Source organism: Zootoca vivipara, chromosome 13, assembly GCF_965207765.1.
Source record: "Zootoca vivipara chromosome 13, rZooViv2.hap1.1, whole genome shotgun sequence".
NCBI classification, from domain to species: domain Eukaryota; kingdom Metazoa; phylum Chordata; class Lepidosauria; order Squamata; family Lacertidae; genus Zootoca; species Zootoca vivipara.
This window is the reverse complement of record NC_142596.1, coordinates 43,545,384-43,568,049: the sequence shown is the minus strand read 5'-3', so window position 1 is coordinate 43,568,049 and position 22,666 is coordinate 43,545,384. Positions and strand designations below refer to the sequence as shown.

The 22,666-nt window shown below is 43.3% G+C and overlaps 1 protein-coding gene across 4 annotated transcripts in view; it reads right to left on the bottom strand.

Annotated features, from left to right (window-relative positions):
* The window catches only part of USP42 (ubiquitin specific peptidase 42), a 37,860-nt gene that overhangs the window by 11,542 nt on the left and 3,652 nt on the right, over positions 1–22,666 (bottom strand). For all 4 annotated transcript variants that reach the window (XR_015946787.1, XM_035132224.3, XM_035132225.3 and 1 more), the window contains exons 2-11: positions 17,878–18,127; positions 16,375–16,578; positions 15,394–15,504; positions 14,736–14,838; positions 14,568–14,635; positions 14,394–14,464; positions 12,310–12,392; positions 11,235–11,346; positions 10,355–10,495; positions 928–1,028 (exon numbers count right to left, since the gene is read on the bottom strand). Coding sequence is in view for 3 of the 4 variants with exons in the window: in XM_035132224.3 (XP_034988115.2) it covers positions 928–1,028; positions 10,355–10,495; positions 11,235–11,346; positions 12,310–12,392; positions 14,394–14,464; positions 14,568–14,635; positions 14,736–14,838; positions 15,394–15,504; positions 16,375–16,578; positions 17,878–18,118 (1,235 nt within the window). In the remaining variant the exon portion in view is untranslated. The remainder of the gene's footprint in view (positions 1–927; positions 1,029–10,354; positions 10,496–11,234; positions 11,347–12,309; positions 12,393–14,393; positions 14,465–14,567; positions 14,636–14,735; positions 14,839–15,393; positions 15,505–16,374; positions 16,579–17,877; positions 18,128–22,666) is intronic.

The window sequence follows — 22,666 nt, the reverse complement described above, 5'->3', positions numbered from 1 at the left end:
AGTGACTAGAACTGTCTGGCTAAAAGGCTTTAAGTCAGGGGTAGGCAACCTAAGGCCCGTGGGCTGGATGCGGCCGAATCACCTCAATCCGGCCCGTGGACGTCCGGGAATCAGCGTGCTTTTACATGGGTAGAATGTGTCCTTTTATTTAAAATGCATCTTTGGGTTATTTGTGGGGCCTGCCTGGTGTTTTTACATGAGTAGAATGTGTGCTTATATTTAAAATACATCTCTGGGTTATTTGTGGGTCATAGAAATTCGTTCATTTTTCCCCCTTCAAAATATAGTCTGGCCCACCACATGGTCTGAGGAACAGTGGACTGGCCCATGGCTGGAAAAGGTTGCTGACCCCTGCTTTAAGTTAAGCCAAGAGTGGGCAAACTTCAACTTTGTGGAAATCTTTATTTTTAAACTAGAAACCCAATGTCTACCAACTGGAGCCAAGTACACAATTGTGGTCTTTAAGGTGGTTGAACCGGATATACCGTACTAACACTGGCCAACAGAAACAAAATAAAAAAATTCCTTCCAGCAGCACCTTAGAGACCAACTACCGGTAAGTTTGTCATTGGTATGAGCTTTTGTGTGCATGCACACTTCTTCAGATACCAACAGAGTTACAGGAAGGCTTGGTGAGAAAGACAGCAGTTAGCACATGTGTTTTAGAGACAAGTAAGGAAGGAGAAATCAGCACATTTTTAAAAATCAGCACATTTTTGCTTGCTCCTGCTGTTGCTACAATCTTTGGTAGTCGGAGACACTTGCCGATCTATGGCAAACCACCCAGATTTCTACCGGTAGATTTCTGCCTGCCCAGATTTCAGCCCTTGAATTAGGAATAATTTCTCAAAAACCAAAAGGCTTTAGGCATTAACTAACAATGATGGAAGCACAGCGCAAGGGAAATCAACTTGCATTTGGCATTACCTGATATAAAAAAGCACGTAGGCTTGTTGATTCAATACAGTCCTGATGTCACTGTTTGAGACGGTGGAGTCATTCATCTGGTACCACTGCCCATTACTGGCCTGCAAAGAAGAAGAAGAAAACGTTATTGTCGTCTTTGCAACTGGTTACAACATGGCAGAGTTTTTACGCAGTGCTTCTGAAGCAGTCCAGCACACAGTGACATCTCAAGGAATTTTTTGGACGATGTGATTATCTAGATCAGGAATGAGGGACTGGCAGCCTTCCAGATGTTGCTGGATATTTATTTATTTCATGAAATTTATATGCCCCTTGATCGTAAAACAAACAAACACACACCTCAAAACGGTTTATAGGAAAAAAGGCTACCTCTCCCATTACCCCCTGCCTGAGGCTGATGGAAGTTAGAGTCCAGGAACATTTAATAATACTAATAATAATTTTATTATTTGTACCCCACCCATCAGACTGGGTTGCCCCAGCCACTCTGGGCAGCTTCCAACAAATATAGAAGCATAAGAAAACATTTGGTGGACTAGGAGCTCAGTGCCCTCCCATCAGATGTCAAGGAAATAAACAAAGATCTGACTTTTACAAGACATATGAAATAAGCCTTGTATTGGGAACTTTTTAATGTTTGATGTCTCACCACGGTTTTATAATTGTTGGAAGCCGCCCAGAGTGGCTGGGGCAACCCAGTCAGATGAGCGGCATATAAATAGTATTATTTTGATGGACCTCTGCAACTTTCAATATCATTGGCAATAATATCTCTAGAAGTGCCTTTCTAGGAAGTGGCTGAAAGGAACTGAATGGTGGGCACTTCTTGGAAGTGGTGCTGCAGGCCTCCTAGGCCTGCCCCACAAAGTTTTATTCTATTCCCTAGTGGCAGGATCCCATCTAACACACATCCTAGAGACCTCTGCAGAGGAAGAGGCAGATAACCTTACTCCAGCTGAAGACCAGCAGGAACCCACAGTAGTTCAAGGGCAGCCTAAGAGACACCTCATCTGTCTCCCCATTTTACGTCCGGCCTTAATCACCAATTTCTCCAACACCAAACTTAGACCTCAGGAGCGAAGGTGGCAATAGAGCTAATGGGAAGTCCCAAAGTCACCAGAGGAACACTCATCTGGTTGCCAAGAAAGCTCTATCACCAGGGGTCTATTTAGAAGGGTCTATGTGGGAGGAGGAAAAAGACGCCACTGCAAGCAGTGACACAGTAGAGATGGAGCTGGCAGTCTCTATGTCTTTTCTGGACATTTGCTGGGTTAACAGCTCCCTTCCAAGATCATTCATCTCCTGCGCTCCCTGGCTCAGCTCCTGTGCCAGTTCTGACTCTGGTTCCATCCTTCCCACCGGGTGTTGCTCACACCCATTTGTGGTCTTTAACATCTATGTGAAATCGCTGGGGGGGCATCGTCCAGACTTTTGGAATTTCCTGTCACCGTATCGCAAATGGAACACAGTTCTACATCTCCTTTCCATTAAAAACCCAGCGGGTCATGAAAGACTTGGTGCCACAACTGAAAAGGCCTTCTTCTGCCAGGGTACCTGCCCACCATATCAGATGGTGGCAGGACCAAAAGAAGTGCCTGAAAAATGGAACGGAGGTCCTGGGGAAAGTTCACACAGCTGAGGAGCAAGGGATTTAATTCCGGAGATATCAAGAGGAAGGTAGACCAAATTCTGAAGCAGTCCAGCCTATGTTGGCCAGCTAGTTTCCCCAAATTATTCCATCTCGCAAGCATAGTAGGTATCATGTCCAGCAGACATTCTACGAAGCCCAGAAGCAGGAAGAGAAATTTGCGTGTTTGATGGCACTTTGAGACCACAATTTTCAGAATGCCAAGTTGAAAGAGAAAGTGGAAAAGTTAAAAGCTGGCTAAGAGTTCATCAATCTCCTAAATATTTTTAATGGACAGTAAAGAGCATAAGTAGACTGTTTATAATATGCCAGGAAACCATAATCTCTCTTCTGCCCCCAAATAATGCATTCAAGTTTTGGCATGACTTCCGCCCCAACTTCTTTGCTCCATGCATCCACATAATTTGTAAGACCTTGTAATAGACATAATTGTTAACTGTACCCTATTATCAACATAAACAAAGCTGCTAAGTGCACCTAGTATTACCATACATCATATCCACTGAGGTCTCCCAGTGTGATGTACTTAATTTCATGCATCAAAATTCCACCAGCAGTATACACTGAATAATTTATATTCATAAATTCTCACGCTTCTGAGCAAGGTAAGTGGTTGATTTCATATGCTCCAGATTCTAACATAGGGACAGGGAACTGAAAAGCACAAACATCAAGTGGATTTATGGTATTTAGAAACAAAATGTCCCAATCTTAATTGAAAAATGGCACTCTCGGGACCAGGCAACAAGAGAAAGCCTGCCCTCTGGTGGAGGAAATGTGAAATAAGCACGCCATATTGCTGTACTACTAGTAGTTAAATGTGGAGATAATGTAAAGTTTGGCAGGTTAGCAATGGGAATGGGAGGAAGTGGGAAGAGAGACAATTTCCCATAGGATTCATGTTTTAGAGAAGGCTTCCTTTTGAGCAAGATCTATGCTAGAAGTCCGTAGCAGGGATGGAGAACCTGTGGCTGTCCAGATGTTGCTGGGTTCAGCTCCCATCAGTACGGGATGATGGAAACTGCACTGCAGCAACATCTGGAGGGTCCATGGTATGTTCCTACTGAAAGGCATAGGAAGTTGGGTGCAGCAGTGCACATATGTCTTGGACTAGGGAGACCCAGGTTCAAATCCTCAGTCAGCTGTGACTGTCACTCTCTCTTAGCCCAGCCTACCTGCAGAATTCTTAGGAGGATAAAATCACATACGTTGCTTTAAGCTCACTGGAGAAAAGGAAGAATTTAAGTGCAACAAATAAAACAGGACGTTTCTGAAGTTATCACAGTCCATAGGGGCCATTTAGTCCTCCCAAATTATTCCACGCCACAAGGGCAGGATCACATTACTACAGGCACAAGACAGTATCACATCCTACCATTATAAAGCCTGGACATTATTATGTTAATAAAACCACTAAGATTTGTCCCAACTGTCTGAAATTTGGCGGAGAGGGTTATTTGTGTGTTAAGTGCCACACACTGCCCACATTTCAGACAGGTTTGGTGCAAAATGTTTAAGATGTAGCAGCTTAAAGAATTCACCATTTGAGACAAATCTGGCTTCTTTCATTCATTTCTGCCAGGTATAACATACCTTCAGAGTTCTTGTTTTTTGCCCCTTTAAACGAGTCCAAAAATTCGAGGGAATAGCAGAGGCCTTGCCCTTCCTGTTTTGATAAAAACCCATTGTGTATTTATCAGCTTACACAGTTTTAAAACCTCAGTACATTTTCCAGCAACAGCAGTAACTACAAGGAAGCCCCTGCTCACAGCCTCTGTTCACATGCCCAGGTTGAGCCACTTCCCTAAACAAAGATGGCCACCCTGCAGGGAGTTGGATTAGATGACCCTTTAGGGTCCCTCCCATCTCTATAATTCTATTCTATAACCACAAGGGGGGAAAGGCTGGTTGTGAACAAGTTTGTGTGTGTGTGTGTGTGTGTGTGTGTGTGTGTGCCTGCAAGTGGCTATGCCTACAGTGACTACACCACTCAGGAGAGATCTTTATTGCTAAGAATGGAGTCCACCACATTGCACATTGATGAGATACTCAAGGCATGTCACTATGTAGGAAATGATCGAAGTAGTAATCAGAAAAAAGGAAAATAACTAAAGGCTACAATCAGTTAAGCTAAAAACATGATCAAGTATAAAGGCAAGACATGGGCAGTTACACAGGATGAAACTGTTCAGGCTTATCACCACAAGAAACAAAAAATATTTTTCATCCAAGATACTGCTGGATGCTATATTTCAATAGCTGAAATAAATGCATCCTGGGACTTGCAGTTGACAACTAATTTTACTAACAAAACAGCATCTCAGACTGTTTTAGAAGTTCCTAGGCGTCTGGCATAAATCATCCTCCCCACCCCCCAAAAAAGAAATGTACATTTTAAAGCATGTCAGCATTTTAAATTGGAGTCCATTTTGCTAACGGGGGGGGGGGTTACTTCGCTTGGTATTATTGCCAGACAGATGGCCTAGTGCCACCAGTCCAAAAAAACCTACTGATTTTTCTTGCCACAGAAACTAGTCCTAGTTTCTCAACTTGCTAGTCCAAGAATTCCTAAACTCTGTTTAGACTGGTACCACAGATTGTTGTAGGTTAATTTTATACCCTGCTAACTGTATAATGACGTTTATGAATTATTGCTTTTACTGACTGGTATTAGTCAAGGAAAAAGACAATGCAGCTGGTTTGGATTCTGTGTACAAGCTGAAGACCACATATCAGGAGAAAGAGATTAGAGGCATTCATTTCTGATTGACTAACCACAGCTACTTGTCAAGCTCAAATTCAGGGTATTCTGGTTTGAAGTCTACTTAGTTCAAACAAGCCAGGATCAAACCATGGGAGTTCTCCATGTCTGGTCATAACAGGCAACTGTGGTTTAATATTAAATGTAGAATCTTCCATTTAATCTCTGGTGTGTGAAAGCAAGCCCTTGCGTATGAACAGTTCGTTCATCACTGGTTGTCCTTCAGAAGCTGTTCAATTCCATCTTCCCTGACCACCGGCCATGCTGGCTGGGATCAATAGGAGTCCAGCACCATCTAAAAGGCCACAGGTTCCCCATTCCTGGCTTAAGGAACCAGTTTTTCACACCGTGAGGAGGCTCACAGAAAAACAGCAATCTAGCAGTCAACAACTGTCAAATTAGAAACGGCTACCACCAAGTCAACCAAATGAACTCCAGAATAAGTGAATTTTATACCCTTTCCAGAAGAACAGTTCTAAACCCACATCAAGGACAGATTCCACAGCCCTGTGGCTATGACAATTAAGGCCCAACTCCACGTGGCTGATATGCAATGAAAATACAAGGGAGTAGGGTCTGGCCCACAGAAGCACATGTTGGGAAAGGTGGTCCCTCACTCTGTAGAATCCGACCTTCAACTGAACCAGGAACATGAAAACCAAGTGAAGCTGAAATTTGTGGAGGCGGCTGTGGAATCTGGGCAGAGGCAAGACTACTGCAGAAAATCAATAAGAGATGACAACCAGCTTCAAGGCAAGGAAGCGGCTAAGGGGAACACAACACAAGGATTTTCCTGTGTATCCAAGCAACAGACAGCTGCTTCTTTTTCCTGCTCAGAGAGAAAGCAATAAGATTATACACACAGTTACAATGAACAGGGCCCTTTTCACCCAGTCACCTTCCAATTACAATTATTCCTTAACCTTGTATTACTTCAACAACAGTCAAATTTCCTTATGCTACAGCTCAGGCTGAAAATGAATTATAGAGCAGTGGTGGCCAGACTTCAAGCTTTAGCGACCTTGTTTAGTATTCTTGTTTCACTAGAATCTCAAGGTCCACAAATTGGAGCCAGGTGTGAAATAGAGGCTGGGGGTTGTAGTGGTAGAACCAGATGTAAAACGGTGGCGAGTACAGCCAACTATCTGAATCATTGTGTACTCCATGAGCCGCACAATGAATTAAAGAAGCCAGGATCTGCACTTGAGTTACTACAAAACCCAGCACAAAACCAGAGCGGCAAACAATTTATATTTTATAGAAAATCTTTAAAATAAACTTTTAAAAATGTGCATTTCTACCTGCTTTTGTTAACTGGGCAGGCTTTTCCAACCTGATGTCCTCTAGATGTTGTTGGACTACAACTTAAATCACGCCTGACCAGTGGCCATGCTTGTTGGGGCTGATGGGCATGGTAGTTTAAAACAAACTGGACGGCACTAGGCTGGGGAAGCCTGCTGCTGATAGTCAAGAGACTCTTGTTGACCTACTATCAAACACACAGAGATCTACCAGTACCTCCAAACCCCACTTCTGCCACCCGATATAGAAGAATGTTCACTCCATGTCTGCACACCAACTGCACATGGCACACTGACAAACTGAATGCAGAGTCTTGCAACTGCTGCTGCTGCCCCACCACCTCCAGCAGGTGACTGCCCGAGACAGAAGAGGTTGTGCAGCTTTCCCTTCATGTCTCAAGTGTTTGGCAGCGGGGTTTCCCAGTTGGCGACAGGGATGGCAGCAACAGGCAGGCAAGCGATGAGACAAGAAGGCCACGTGAGCAGCGTCTGATTTGCTGGCATGCCAGCCAGGTGTTGAGTACAAAACACCTACGCTCCTTGTTCTCCATGTACCGCCACAGCAGGATGCTTCTGAAGTTCTAGGATAACACTGACCCCCCAACAGCGCAGACAGAAATGTATTCTAAAGCATGGTGGTCAAAGTGATCTGAATACATATAAGCTGTGTTTGTTATCAGGACAGACAACATTTGTTTAAAGTCATTACCAGTCTACTTAGAATGCCCTCTTGTTTTCACTCAGGCACCTTTCACCCCTGTGGCTCAGTTTGTTACCAGCCCAGCCCGGTAATGCAGGGATCCGAATCACTGACCTTCCCAGTGCTGTTGGATCTCTAAGGGACAGCCTGCCCTCAACCTTTCTTGGAGAGGTCCAGTACTGGGCTCCAGCCTGCCTGCAGCATCTTCTAGCCCGCTTGATCCTTGCCTACACTGAGCTGTATACAACTAAATCACTGCACACAAAACAACTTCTGCAAAACTTCTCCTCTCCATCTACCCCCTGCACACCACCCCTAAATATTTTCCAGAGGGATTGAAGGAAGGGAGGCTGGGGAAGTCCCATCCCCTCCACACACAAACACACACAATTTATTAGGTGGATACAACCCACTGAAAAACACACACAAGATGGTAGTGACACTAGGGAACAACACAAATCACAACCTCCTGGCATCATGAAGATGCAGGGTGAAATCCCCCCCCCGTGCTTCATTTTTCCACCAAAAATAAAATCTGTTTCATAAGTTCAATGTTAATAATGAACAGATGCCAATTGTAAATAAATAATAGGAAAATAAAATGCAAATAAATACTAGGCAAGCATCGCAGTCAAAGCGATTTAAATTTACTTTTATTAAGTAAAAGTAAAATAAGCATGATAAATTAAGTCACATTCTAGGGCATCAGAACATTTTCTGATTCAAATTGGCCAGTAATTTGCAGAGGAAAATTTCCCAACTCAAAAATTTTCCAGAAAACCTGCATACCTACTAAAGAAAACAACTTGATACCACCTCAAACACATGCTTAACTGTTTGTTGAACACCTTGTCCCTGGCTTGTATGATGACCTCAACATTATAGCTTAATCAACACTCTTGTATCTCGACTCTACTGAAATTGTGTTGTCTTCTCTCTGTAATGTTGTGTTATGTTTGCATGAAGACATTTAGTAAATACAAATATATATCCAGAAAACCCACACCACTTATTTCCACCCATCTCTTCTTTCAGGGTGGCAGATTCTCAGATCTGCATCCTCCAAGGAACCCCTCATGCATCACAAATGTTTCTGGGTGCTGCTTCAGAGATCATGTGAAATTCTAAGTCACAGGCCTACTGAGCTTCATAGTTGTCTTGCATCAACAGAAAGTATAGCCCCGCACACACTTGTGGTTGGACATTGCAAGAGAAGATAAATAGTGGTGGACAAACTGTCTTTCAGGGAAGTATGTCCTAGTTGTCCGCTGTTTGCTGAGCTCCTCATTCAAGAACTCCTAATAAACTTCTCATTCAAGAACTCCTAATAAACTTCCAAGGAACCCTAGAGTTCCCCGGAACATAACGTGAAAAGCACTACCCTGAAAAACAGCCCTTTGCTTTTGCTAGGGGCCTTGCTCATGACATGGAAGACAACATTTTTCTTAGTTGCTGAAACCATCCCTGACACTCTGTCCTGGTGCAATGGCCTCCTAACAGCCCAGGGGGATGGAAAAGCATCTAGTACAGATGCAAACAACTAAAATTACAACATGCAAGTATTCTGCAGCAGCTGAGGGCTGCAAAAGGACTGTTGAGATGTCTCTGTAGGAAGAGAACATGTCCATCCTTTAATCTGCCTCCCCTACCTAGCTTAGCATGTGTTACCTTTGTGTTACACCCAGAGCTGGCCTAAGATATTTTGCTGCTGAGGCGAAAGATGAAACACGCCCCCCCAATACCGAAGCTGACCACATTGGCAATTGAATCTAACTGGCAATGGGATAGTAACCTGAGGACAGCAGACTAGCTTGGGGGATACAGCTCTGCCCTCTAACACCTCACTGCCACCTCCTTAATTCTGGCTTAAGTGGTCTGGCATGGGTCTACCTAATGGTAAGTCTGCCCCTGATTTTATTCTGAAAATGAATTGGGAAAGGTATACATGGGGGTATCACATTTTATCCTTTCAACAAATCTATGAGGCAGGTACACAGGAAAATAGGAAGCTGCTGTATACCAAGCCATGATCTATCTACCTTGGTATTGTCTACACTGACGGGCAGCAGCTCTCCAGGATTTCAGATGGGGAGGCAGAGAGAGAGAGAGAGAGAGAGAGAGAGAGAGAGAGAGAGAGAGAGAAGAAAGAAAGAAAGAAAGAAAGAAAGAAAGAAAGAAAGAAAGAAAGAAAGAAAGAGGAAATTGCCCAGGGCCAATCAGCAAGTGTCTCACAGCTGAGTGGAGATTTGAACCCAAGGCTTCACAGTCCATTGCCAACACATTGTCCCTCCACACTTACTTGCTGGGAGTCCTCTGGAGCTCTCGGCTCCACAAGCACTTTCTTTCCTTTGCAGCAAACTGTGATCCAGATTGCATAGGTAGGCTTGTCTTTGTCTTTTGGTCAGGGGGTTGGACTAGCTGGACTTTTGCTCCTTTACAACTCTATGGTGCTGTGAAATTAATGGGAGGTTTTTGGGTAGTGCTAAGACTCAGTAGTGCAGAAGAGAAGCCCCATCTAGAAAGCAACAACAATGGGCCTCTTTCAAAAGGACAAAAAAAGAGGGATAAAGAACAACCTTTTTACGGTAAGGGGCCAAAGGAGGAATATATCACAAAAAGTGCCTGCCTGCAAACACACTGAACAAAGACTTCAGTGCAAAGAAAAGGAAAAGAAATCCTTAGATGGAAAAAATTTATTTTTAAAAAACTGGCTGCATTAAAGGGAGAGGCAACAGAGCGGAGCCCCCTCCATCAGCCGGACTGGGATCAGCTGCTGATTAGTTCTTCCATTCCCAGAACTGTTTCCACCAGCAGCCAATCCACTAGGCTGAATCTGAGGGAGGAGGTGATTGCAAGGTTCCCTCCACTGCTAGTTGGCACCTCCCCTCCCAGAATTCTCTCCTGCAGTGACAATTCCACATTACATAGTTTTATGTAACCAGTAGCAGACAGTTGATTCCTCTTCCCTCCCCATTCCTTTTTCCTCTTGTATCGCTACTCTTATAAATAATATTTACCTTTATATAGCAGTAGTAATGTCCTGCATGACAGCTGAAACCAGTATGTACCAAAACAGCATACAATGCATAAATAATTGGCTCTCCATTTGGCTGGGACATATATGGCCGAATATCCAAATACTCAGGGTATTTCACCTCCTAAACAGAAATGAAAGGGGGAAAAACACTTACATTTTTCTCAATTCAGCAGAACAAGGTTTTGGTATGAACATAAAAAGCCCTATACAGCTCAGGACCAAGTTACTTGGGAAACTGCCTTATCCCTTTTATACCTAGTAGTTCACTGTGTTCTGCAAGACATTTTCTCTTTCAACCTTTCAAAGTATCATCTGTAGCAGGTTGGAGCTGGGCTTCTAATGTGGCCCCCTCTGTTCTGTGGGGCAAGGTGTCCACTATCTGTGCTGAAGGCAACTTTTGTTTCTAGAAACTTGGACAAAAAGATGTATACCGTGTTTCTCATATTATAAGACATGTCTTATATTTATTTTTTCCTCAAAAACCCCCACTATGGCTTATTTTCAAGGGATGTCTTATTTTTTTCCTCCTCCTCCTGCCACGGCCGGCATTGCTGCTGCGCCTATCACTATGTCTTATTTTCGGGGTATGGCTTATATATCTTGAATGCTTAAAAATCCTGCTATGGCTTATTTTATGGGTATGTCTTAAAATATGAGAAACAGGGTACCTATATGTACATTCTGTGTTGCTTTTAAACCTATACTCTGCTGTTCCTGTGCTGTATCATTATTAGTAGGATATAAAACCATTTTTATATCGTCCTTCACAATATTTGCTTCCAGGCTGCAGAATGCATTTTAACGTGTCAATATTTATATCTGGGGCTATAAAATCCAATCCAGTTGTAGCGCTGTGTTACCTTTGTAATTTTGCCACCACTGAAATTTGCGAACCGTTTCAAGGACAAGGTGAGTACGTTTGAAGCCCGATGTATTGTAAACCTCTTTGATGCAGGAACCATTTTTTTACACCTAAAACATAAGCAGAGGACATCAAGTTCAGCTTTCGAGGCTATTTTCACTTTGTGTTATCCCATTTCCTGAAGTTCAAACAACTGCCTGCCCTATTTGAACTAGCATATGCAGGCTTAGATTTTCATAAATAAATAATGTCCATTCACAACAGCAAATTCAAGAAGGTTGCTCTTTGGGGCAAAGAGAAAATAAAATGCCCCTGCCATTTCCCGCCTCCCACATGCCCTTTGATCCAGGCCAATGTTAAAGGTCAGCGTGACTGGACACTTGACAGGAGGCCCATACCACAGCAGGGGCCCACTGACGAAAGCCCCCTGGCTCCTGTCCTCCTCTTCACTGCCAGCTGCTTGTCACCTGCTGCGGGCCAGAGGAGACAAGCAAGGAAACAACAGTGGCAAGAAGGAAAGGTGCCACTGTTTGCTTATTCATTAGCCCTGTCTTGCAACCAACCGTGATGCAGAGGAGCAGCAATGCCTCCCAACAACAGCAGGAAGACCCATGGGCTTCTGAAAACCTGGAGCCAGCGCTGCTCTTATTTTTCATTCATTCAGCTTATATCCCACCCTTACCCCCAAAGGAGCCCAGGGCAGCAACGATATAAATTCTGGAAACATTTTTAAAAGTGTTATGAAAAACAGTTTAAGATATTTTCTCCTCCAATGGTTTCAGGGTTGCCAGGAACAGTATCTTTTAACTGCCCTTCTAATGCCCCATTCATTTGTTTCTGAGAGTGGGGAGGAGAAAATACAACTTCAAGTTGTCCTCAATGAATTTGGATTGCTTTTAATACGCAAACAAGTGTCAAAATAAAGCTTGCTACACTACATATCACTAAATATGCCATTTTGCCTTGCAGTTGCACATTAAATGAAAGCCAAACTCTTTTTAAAAACCATGTTAAGATCCATATGACAAATTGGTATTTTATTACAAAGATACGTTAAATTTATTTCTTCTTACTTGCTACATTTATAGGCATTTTCACCATCCAGCTGTTCCGGCTTGACAAACTGCTCCAGAGCTTTGTTAACACTTTGAGCTGACTAGAAAAAGAGGAAGAGGAGAACTGAAGTGAGCTTCGCAAATAAAAATAAAACTATTCCAAGCTAACTCTAGTTCTTGGCAGCGTTATGAAGACTAGGACTAGCCCCCTGAGAAACAGTCTCTATCCAAATAGAGAGCCCGTGTGGTGTAGTGGTTAAGAGCAGTAGTCTCGTAAACTGGGGAACCGGGTTCGTGTCTCCACATGCAGCTGCTGGGTGACCTTGGGCTAGTCACACTTCTCTGAAGTCTCTCAGCCCCATTCACCTCAGAGTGTTTGTTGTGGGGGGAGGAAGGGAAAGGAGAATGTTAGCCACTTTGAGACTCCTTCAGGTAGTGATAAAGAAGGATATCAAATCCAAACTCTTCTAAATGTTTTCAATTTCGTTGTTTTGCATGGAACAATGACAATAAAGATTATCATCTATCTATCTTCACAATGCATTTTAAAGGGAGACGCTCTTCCAGCTACCAAATGCATTAAATCAGTGAATAAGGCATTCCAAAGTCAACTCTATCTATCATTCCCCCAGACCACAAACATTGTAAAATCATTTCCATGGTTTTAAATGACGGCATAAAACCATTTTTGCAGGGGGCTTGCCACCTAAATACTTCTTGAAGTACTTCTTGAAGAAAATACTTCTTCAAACAATAAAAAATTAAATTATCCAAGGGGTCCTGCAAAAATACTGCAGAGTGCTCCTGTCCATTCTCCCAGTTTTCAGTTTCCCCTCCCACAACAGTCAGCCAGCATTCCTCAGCCAATGAGCATGCTCAATCCTCACTGAGCTATTTCTGAGTTCCTTCCCCCTTCAAGACTTTTGGACTCCTCCAAACCTTGGGGTTCCCCCAAAACAGCTCTATCTTGTGCGTGCATGGTTTCATTTTTGCTTTGTAAGCAAAGCTCACCCTAGAACACTGGAAATGGAGAGAATGCTGGAACTCACGGCCACAAGGTATGTTGATGGCCACTAACATACGCAGAGGAAAGACCTGTCAATGGCTATTAATTACAACTGCTATATGGAACCCTCCATGTTGAGGGAGGCGATGCCCCTGATTGCCAGTTGCTGGCAGGGGAGGCAACAAGAGACTGCTTTCTTGCATTCATGCCATGCTTGTGGATTTCCTGGAACAATCTGGTTGGTCATTGTGGGAAGTAGGATGCTAAACTTCTTGGCCCTTTTGGTCTAATCAAGTAGGTCTCGTGGTACAGGAAAACATTTACTTTTCATGCACGCAATGACGAAGACAGTTTTTGCAGTACAGGCTTGCTGTATAATAGCTCAAGCCTTCATTCTGAGGATTGATGGGGACTCTCAGGCTTGGGGCCAAATGCGGCCCTCCAAGTATTTAAGTCTGACCCACGGGACTCTCGCGTGCTCACCTCAAGTGCTTTTGTCTGGCTGGAATGTGCTCTTGAGCTGTGATAATGGGTTGTATCAAATTAAGCTCTACTTAGAGTAGACCCATGGAAATTAAGCCATCTGTTAGCTGTGTCCATGGGCATAGCCAAGGGGGCAACTTCCTTCTAAATCATAACAAATCTGAGGTTCTGCCCCCCCAAACAAAAGCCTGCCTACGCCCATTAGTTTCAATGGGTCTGCTCTGAGTAGGACTAGCACTGGCTACAACCCATACAACCCAATGCTTCTTGCTTGCCTGGATGGAATATGAAGAGCTGTGTGGGCAGAAACTGCTGACTATCGCTACAACATAATCTGTTATGCAAAGGTGTCACATAGCTGCCTGATCCAATTTTTGCCTCTGGTCCCAACCCGTCACTTGTATGTGGCTCCCAGAAAGCTGTACATGAAAGAATGTGGCCACTGGGCTGTAAAACGTCTGCCCCCCCCCCCCGCTTTACTGAAATGGAATGGAACTAACCCCATTGGCAGCTTCCTTATATTTTGGAGTAGAGAAGCACATTCCTAATCTAACCAAACTGCATTGCTGCTGGAGACTTAAACAAAGCTTTTTCTTTTTGCAAATTAGCATACCTTTATCTCCAATGTAATATCTAGGTATGGATCAAAAGTATCTGAAACTCCTTTGCAGTTCATACATTTTACTGAAACAGGAAAAAAGAAGTTTAGAATAATATGCAGTGATCGAAGCCAGAGTTCAACAACATTCAAACAAGACAGAATGTCAACAATATGCTAAGAACCTACCTCTAGATCTTAGGTATCCTCCAAATATTTGATGAATGAATGTGGTAGCTTGGGTATGTCTGTCCAATCTAAAAACAAATCACAGAAGTAGATAATTTAATGTCAAAAGAGACACAAACACAATAATAGTTTCGGGGGTGGAGGTGTATTACTCTAGCTACAACTTACTTGTTGCTACCATTCAGACATGCTTTCTGCATAGCATCAACGGTGTACCGTAGAAATTCGTGTGCATCTTCCTGATTGCCAAAACGGAAATGCTTTGCTATTCCTAATATGCAAAGAAAGAAGTTACATTGAATATATCAAATAAACCAGAGGTGGCAAAACATTTTGGCCCAGCAGACCAGATCTTTACCTCCCCTCACCCAGCAGGCCAACTTTAACAGGTGGGTGGAACAACCCATCTGATGTCAGCTGATGCACAGAGTTCAATCCTGCTTTCCCCAGGCAATGGCTGTGTGGGGCTGTCAATCCAGCCATGTCTCTACCTGCTCACACCTGACGTCACACCTGACATCAGGTGTGGGCATGGTTTTGGAAAACGGCCTTGTGGGCCAAAATTTGGTCTGTGGGCTGATAGTCCCCGGCCCCCCCCCAATATAAAAGTCAGGCTTACACAGCCTGCAACTTACCAAACTGAACTCAAACCCAACAGGGGCACAACATCCCTCCTGTTTTTGCTGCCTGCCTAAGACAGCAAAACTAGGAAAGTTGGTAGGCTACAATATATGGCTTCACGCTGTGTTGGGCTTTGTGGTTTACATGCCATGCAGAAGCTACGTAGTTTAAAGCATACTAGATGTCAAAGAAGATAAATGCTTACGTCTAAGATCATTTATGACAGGCATAGGCTTGATGACATTGCCGGAGTTTGAAAGCGCCTGGGTGATGTGACCTTGCATGGTGCACATCATGCAAAATCCTTGTTCGTGACCTGAAAAGAAAGGGGGGGCAGGGGAGAAATACCCATCCTGTATTATAAAACAAACAACTGGACAAACCTTTTTGCAGCTCACAAAAAGCACTCAGTTAAACAAAACATTGCTTCAAGGATAAGTCATTGCAATTGCTTCAAGGGGCAAAATTATTTACATCCAAGAGGGAAAGGGATGAATTTTTAAAAGGACACATATTATAAGCAATTATCTCCAAAACAAGCAACAGACACCACTCTCAACATCTAACAAATTCTGAGCAGCTTTAGTAAGCAAAGCAATTCTATATGCTATGTGTGAGAAGGCCTAAAAAAATGGGCTTGTTCTCACCCACCTGCCTTCATTCATACCTATAATTTGAGCAGCACTTACAGCTCAGGATAGTAAAAACACAGGGGTGTATACTCAGAGTAGCTCTATTGCAGTTAAAAGGCATGACTAACTTATATTCTGTAGGAACTGCCTTATACCGAGGCAGACCATTGCTCTATCTCGCTCAGCATTGTTTACAATCCCTGACAGAGACTTCTCCTCGATATCAGACAGGGAACATTTCCAGCCCGACTTGGAGATGCTGGGGATTGAACGTGGGAACCTTCTGCCTAAAAAGCAAATGATCTGCCACAGAGCTATGGCTCTATTATTGTTGTTGTTGTTGCTGCTGCTGCTACTAATTTATTATCCACCCTTAATCCTAAGGTCCCAGGTCAGGTTACAGTATTAAAAAACAATATTAAAAACAATTAAAAACAGCGTAGAACTGCTTTTAAGTTAACAAACCATGTTCTTAAGAAGCCTGCCATATTTAGAATCATAGAATATTGTCCACATTTTTAGAGAAATTGTGACAAATGTTAAAATATACTCACAGGTTTTGGAGTGTTCATGGGAAAGCATGTAGTTGGCAAGAGGTGGGGTGTAGGTCAGACACTGCAGTGCAGAGTTGAGGAAGCATGTGTTGCCAAGGTTTTGGAGACCGGCTCCAACTCTGTGTGTTTTTTGCCATTTCAAGCATATCTTCTCTGCTGGAAAGAGGACCTTCTGCGGGGCAGTAATGCCGTCACCAACAGCGGCTGAAGACCAAAGACACATTTTAAATATACTGAAGCGATTTAAGATTTTGAAAGATAGAATTTAAAAATTCAGAACAAAGGATAATGATGTTTGGGAAGCTCCAGCTAAAAGGTGGCCCAGGGTATGTGTGGAACCACCTTTAAATAAGTAATTTACAATAGTAAAGATAAATAAAACCCCATTTTAATTACCTTCCTGATCTGAACGCTGTATCTTTTTAGTGTTAAATAGGATTTCCATTGAAGAAATCTTAGGTGATCAATAGTGTATTTTGTTCTACTGATATACTGGGTATGCGTATCACAGGTTTTTCCTCTTTTTTTTAACATTTCTATTCCACCTTTCCTCCAAGGAGCTCAAGGTGGTGTACATGGTTCTCTTCCTTCCCATTTTACCCTGACAACTCTGTAAGGTAGGCTAGGCCGAGAGTGACTGACTGATCCAAGGTTACCCAGAAAGCTTTACAGCTGAGTGGGGATTTGAACTCTGGTCTCCTAGTCCAACACTCTGACCACTACTTCACACCAGCATCACAAAAGAAAAGTAGCATTTTCTCTGTTTATATAGAATGTGCATGTGTATCTTAGCAGGCAGCTTCTTAGAAGAGGCACCCTCTTCTTTCCTCCACAGGAAAGAATGCCTCTCAATATTATGCTTGCCAGTTGCAGGTTTTTTAAAAATGAATATTCGAAAAACACTATTACGACACATAAAAATCTTCTTAATCAATACTATTTTTTAATGTGTTTAATGGTTCATCCCAGCTGCTACCTGTGCCTTGTTTATAGTTACCAAGATAACTGTGGCATAACTACTGCAATAGTAGAATATGGCTTTCTCCTTTGGCTCTTGCCACAGGTGGAACAAATTTTCAAAAATTAAGGTTGCATGAGTTGCACAATAGGCTTAAGAATGTAAGAAGAGACTGCTAAAAAATGCCAGCGGCCCATCTAGTCCAACACCCTGTTCTCACAATGGCCAACCAGATGCCTCTTCTGGGAAGCCTGAGTGCAATAGCCATCTCCCCCTCCTGCAGTTTCCAGCAACTGGTATTCAGGTGTATACTGCTTCTGACAGTGGAAGTAGCTTGCAAATCCAAGTGTTCTGGTTGCTGTGTTTTATTGCTTAGTGTTGATTTTAATTATTGTGCATTGTATTTTTCTCGTTTGTAATCAGACCAAGGAATGTTTATTTGATGGGTGAGCATATGAATTTCATAAACAAAACAAAATAAAATCGTAAGAAGCTTCGGTGTGTTTTCTTTTCTCTCTCTTTGTTAATAGAGCAGCTTTGCTTACACAGATCCTTCTGAGCCGAGGGCTTGGATTTATCAGGTACTGATGAATTAGAGTACACTGCAGCTCCTGGCACTGGCCCCAAAGATATTTTGTGTTTTGGAGCTTCTAAAGAAGAAGACACAGCACCCCATCCTGCAGAGCCCGAGTCCATTTCTCCAGAAGCTGGTGCCACGGAGCTGAAAGGCTGTTTCTCAGAAGCCGAAGGCTTTGAGGACTCAGATGTCTTGTCAACTATGGTCATTGTTCATCTCTGTAAAACCGAGAGAGAGAGAGAGAGAGAGAGAGAGAGAGAGAGAGAGAGAGAGAGAAAGAGAGACATCGTGGATGCACGGCAAAAGGAGTAGAAATCTTGATTCACTTTCTAAGTAAGACAACACACCGTTCTTTTTATGCATGATGGAAACTCAAAGAAACGTGAACCCCTCAAACAAAAGAAACACACTAGTCTTTGGCTATAGCACAATGGTCCCAAGTAGCACCCACCCACATAATCTCTCTTGAGACAGTTGCTGGTGCTTCTCCAGTTCCCCCAACCTCTCTGGCAAATAGACAAATCCATTGTGATGACCACAACCTAGGTTTAAGGTGCTATTTGGTGCCTAGCTTATATATTCGAGTTTCTAACACTGCTGCAAGGTCAGAAATGATGGCTCACTTGGTTTCTCAAGGAAGCTGCTTGCAACTCAGCAGGTGTTCTGCATAAAGTGACAAGGTGCTTCAGCACCTGTGCATTGTTTCAGACAACACCAAGGCTTGCATGTAGGGCAGACTTTGCCCGCTGCAAGCCCAAACGGTGACAGATTGCAAGATTCAGTACGGCCTAAGGCATGTGTCAATATCAGCAGCAAATTGGAAAAGAAAAAAAATCCCACCTTGCAAGACTGGATTGACCCTAATCAAGCATTTAAGAACCACAAGCACCTCTTTTGGCCATGCTTGTTTTCATAACACGTTAAATACTGATGTTATTTTTTATAAACAAGTTGCATACAAATAAGTAAGAAGCCATTGCACATGAGATTGTGTGGCATGGTAGTTTCTTTGGATTAATGCTCCCCACCCCCACCCCCGGGCTGTATTCCAGTTCCCTAAATGGCCGCTTCAATCTCTAGATATAGGGGGTGAAGGGAAGAGGAGGAACTAGCTTAGTTGCAACATCCTTGGGCCTTGGCCAACCCTGGCTCATGGTGGATGGTGGGCCAAACAGCACCATCCATCTACTTAATGATGCTGATGTTCACAAGGCTCTCTGTGTTAATATTAGTCGCAGAATTACGTATCTGTCTCATATCAGCCTACCAATTGAGCCTGACCATGGCAACATACTGCAGCCTGCATTATCCCAGTTCCCAACTTGGAAAGACGGTGCTGCATTGCAGGAGATGCCAAATTTATGGCTCTCCCAATTCCTTCTGGCATTAATGTCAAAAGAGGGTATGGTCACACAGCTACCCTAGCATTGCATATCCTCATTTAAATAAATACATAAATGCTGCACCAGAGCTGCTGCCATCCATACGATATTTTCTGTCTTGAAGGCTGAAAAGTGGGGAGTGTACACACATCTGCAATAGCGCTATAGCAGCTCTGATTGTGACACTGTCTTTCGGTTGTAAAAGGCTAAAATATAAAGTACAGTAGTAGTGCTACACTACTCCAGGCAGAGGAAACCAATTGCAGCATGTGCTAGTTTAAGCTTGCAATTCAACTGCTGGCATGCACAATTTCTTCGTGTGCTAAGAGAATGGCACACGCAAGGCTGGACCAAAGGAAATATTATAGTAATGCAGCCAGTAATGTCCCACCAGTACATATCATTCTACGTTTGGGAGGGAAGCAGAGAGAGGGAGGATCCAGCAGGCAGGAAGAGCCCATGTTAGTGAAAGGAACTGCTGGAGAGGGCTAACTGTAGCATGTACTGTACTATACTAACTCCCTATTTTGAAACCAGAGAGATCTTAAGGAAATCTAACCTCTCTGGGTGTCTAGATGAACACAAAGCCCAGAGATTGGCTTGACAGTAACTGAGAACTGAAGGTTACTGGAAGGAAGTGTTTCACACATATGAGGTTACATAAAGTAAATCTAACAGCTTTCATTGCTATGTTAAACAGCACATTCTCAGAGCTCCCTATTAAATCTGGCTTCCTTTTGGAATTACGGGGCTCAGGTTACCAAAATTGCCCAATAACATAGCAGAAACATACTGAGAAGCACATCTCTGCGCCAACACTAAACATGCTTAAGTATTTACTCATTTCCTGCATGTGCCTAGTTCCTGTTCATTCTTAGTTGGAATAGCAATGAAAGAAGAGCACATCGGAAGCGCAATTCTCTTCCCCCTATTAACTAGGAAAAGGTACGGTACAATGTGAAAGGGCGCAGGGAGGAAGGGGCAGAGGGTCAAGGAGCCCTCAATGTGCAAATAAGCCAATAACACAATTGCTGAGCAGGAGTTCACTTGCAAGTCATCTCAGAGAACTGTTTATAGAAGAGAATGAACACAGCAGCCAAAATTCATTTGGAAGATAGTAAACCACACTCCAAGTGCATCATTCCGGAGGTGCCTGGAGCAAACCTAGTAATAAGAGACAACTCCAAAACTGTCAACTGCTCAGATAAGATTATCCGCCTACAAACACAGATGCGAATCCAGACAAAGAGTACATTCCATTAAGCAGCAGGGTGGGGCAGAGGGGGGGTGGGAGGAGGGAAAAAGAGGTTTATCATCTTTTCTCCTCTAGGAAACAAGGATGCTTCACCACCACTTGGGAAATGGAACAATAATGAAAAAAGGCAAAGAGGAAATTGTCACAAAAGTAAAGACTGAAAAGTAATTCTACAGCGCAGTAGCTGTGATTCACTATTTTACACAAGCACTTTCTTGTTAAAATGGCATGGCTCTCAATACTGTTGCCAACAACACATTAAGAGAAAATATTTATGACTCCCAATAAGCCACAGAACATGGCGTGTGCCTGAATGGCACCCAATCAACGACTAGTATTGTGTAACTTCCACTGATTTCAATCGGGTGGGACCTGCAAGTCTTACACAATCCTACGTGACTAGATGGTGAGTTACTCCACGTGGGCATACTTACTGGGAAGGAGGCCTTAATAAATTCAGTGAGACTTGCTTCCAAGACAACAGGCCTAAGATCAGCTTTCATGGGAGAGGTCTCTGATCTGACTTAACAAGCCATACTGCACTGCTTCCAGTTCACTGCTCCCTGGGAGCAGCAAACAAACCAAGAAGGGGGCAGGCAGCTTATGACACATGCTGTGTCCCCCCAATTTCAGCCTATACAGCACTGACCCAGGTAGTCACCAGTCGAGGCACTGACCAGACCTGCTTAACTTCAGCAAAGTTGCTGCATCATGTGCCCTCAGACCATGCCCTGGGACTAGTCTAATCACCTGCTTCATAGCAGGACTCTCGGCTTCTTTAGGTCAATCTAACCCAATACTTTGGCCACCTCATGAGAAGAGAAGACTCCTGGAAAAGACCCTGATGTTGGGAAAGATGGAGAGCAGAAGGAGAAGGGGACGACAGAGGACGAGATGGTTGGACAGTGTTCTCGAAGCTACCAACATGAGTTTGACCAAACTGTGGGAGGCAGTGGAAGTTAGGGGTGCCTGGCGTGCTCTGATCCATGGGGTCACGAAGAGTCGGGCATGACTAAACAACAACCCAATGTAGAATACAATACAAAGAACAGGAAGATGGCTGCATAGCAGTTAGCTCCTGATGACTCAAAGCAAGTAAGACAAATTGCATGCACTATAGCAGCAGAGAAAATACATATAACACAAAGTACACAACAAACAAATACACAAACCCAGGGGCACTGGTCAGCCTGACCTATGTGAAGGAGTCTGCCTTCCATATCTCCAAACTGCACCCCAGTTCCATATTGCGGTTATATACGTTTAGGAAAATTGTCAGTGTGTGTCAATGGTTTCAGATGGGAGACAGAGAGGTTTGTGAAAGTGCAAGAATCTAATCACTGGTATTCTGAAGCAATCCGCAAGTTAAAGACTGCCTGAATTAAAAGCACCACATGAAAATGTGAACTGACCTTCCACAGTTACTATAAATCATGGGTAGGCAAACTAAGGCCCAGGGGCCAGATCCGGCCCAATTGCCTTCTAAATCCAGCCCGTGGACGGTCCGGGAATCAGCGTGTTTTTACATGAGTAGAATGTGTGCTTTTATTTAAAATGCATCTCCGGGTTATTTGTGGGGCATAGGAATTGATTCATCCCCCCCCTCCAAAAAATATAGTCTGCCCCCCCACAAGGTCTGAGGGACAGTAGACCGGCCCCCTGCTGAAAATGTTTGCTGACCGCTGCTATAAACATTGAACAAAATAATTAATACTACAGGGGTCGGAAACCTGGATCCCTTTTGATGTTGTTGGATGCCAATTCCCATCAGCTTCAGTCAATGGGTAATGGTCAGGGATTATGGGAAGTGTAGTCCAGCACTTCTGGAGGGCACAGTGTCCCCATTCCTGTAACAAAACTGACCAATCTGAGAAAAATACAGAGGCCATCATTTATGCTTTTTACAAGTTCAATAAATTGCAATGCATCGAGTGTTTAGAATTTATTTCCCGATAATTTAAGGCAGATGCAGACTGGAGGAGGGGTTTATTTGTTTTTGTTTTTATTGTGTATTTTATGTTCTTTATCTTGTATTTTTATGTTGTGAACCGCCCTGATATTTATAGAGGAATGGCGGTACATATTTAATAATAATAATGGGAAATTGTATTTTATAATAG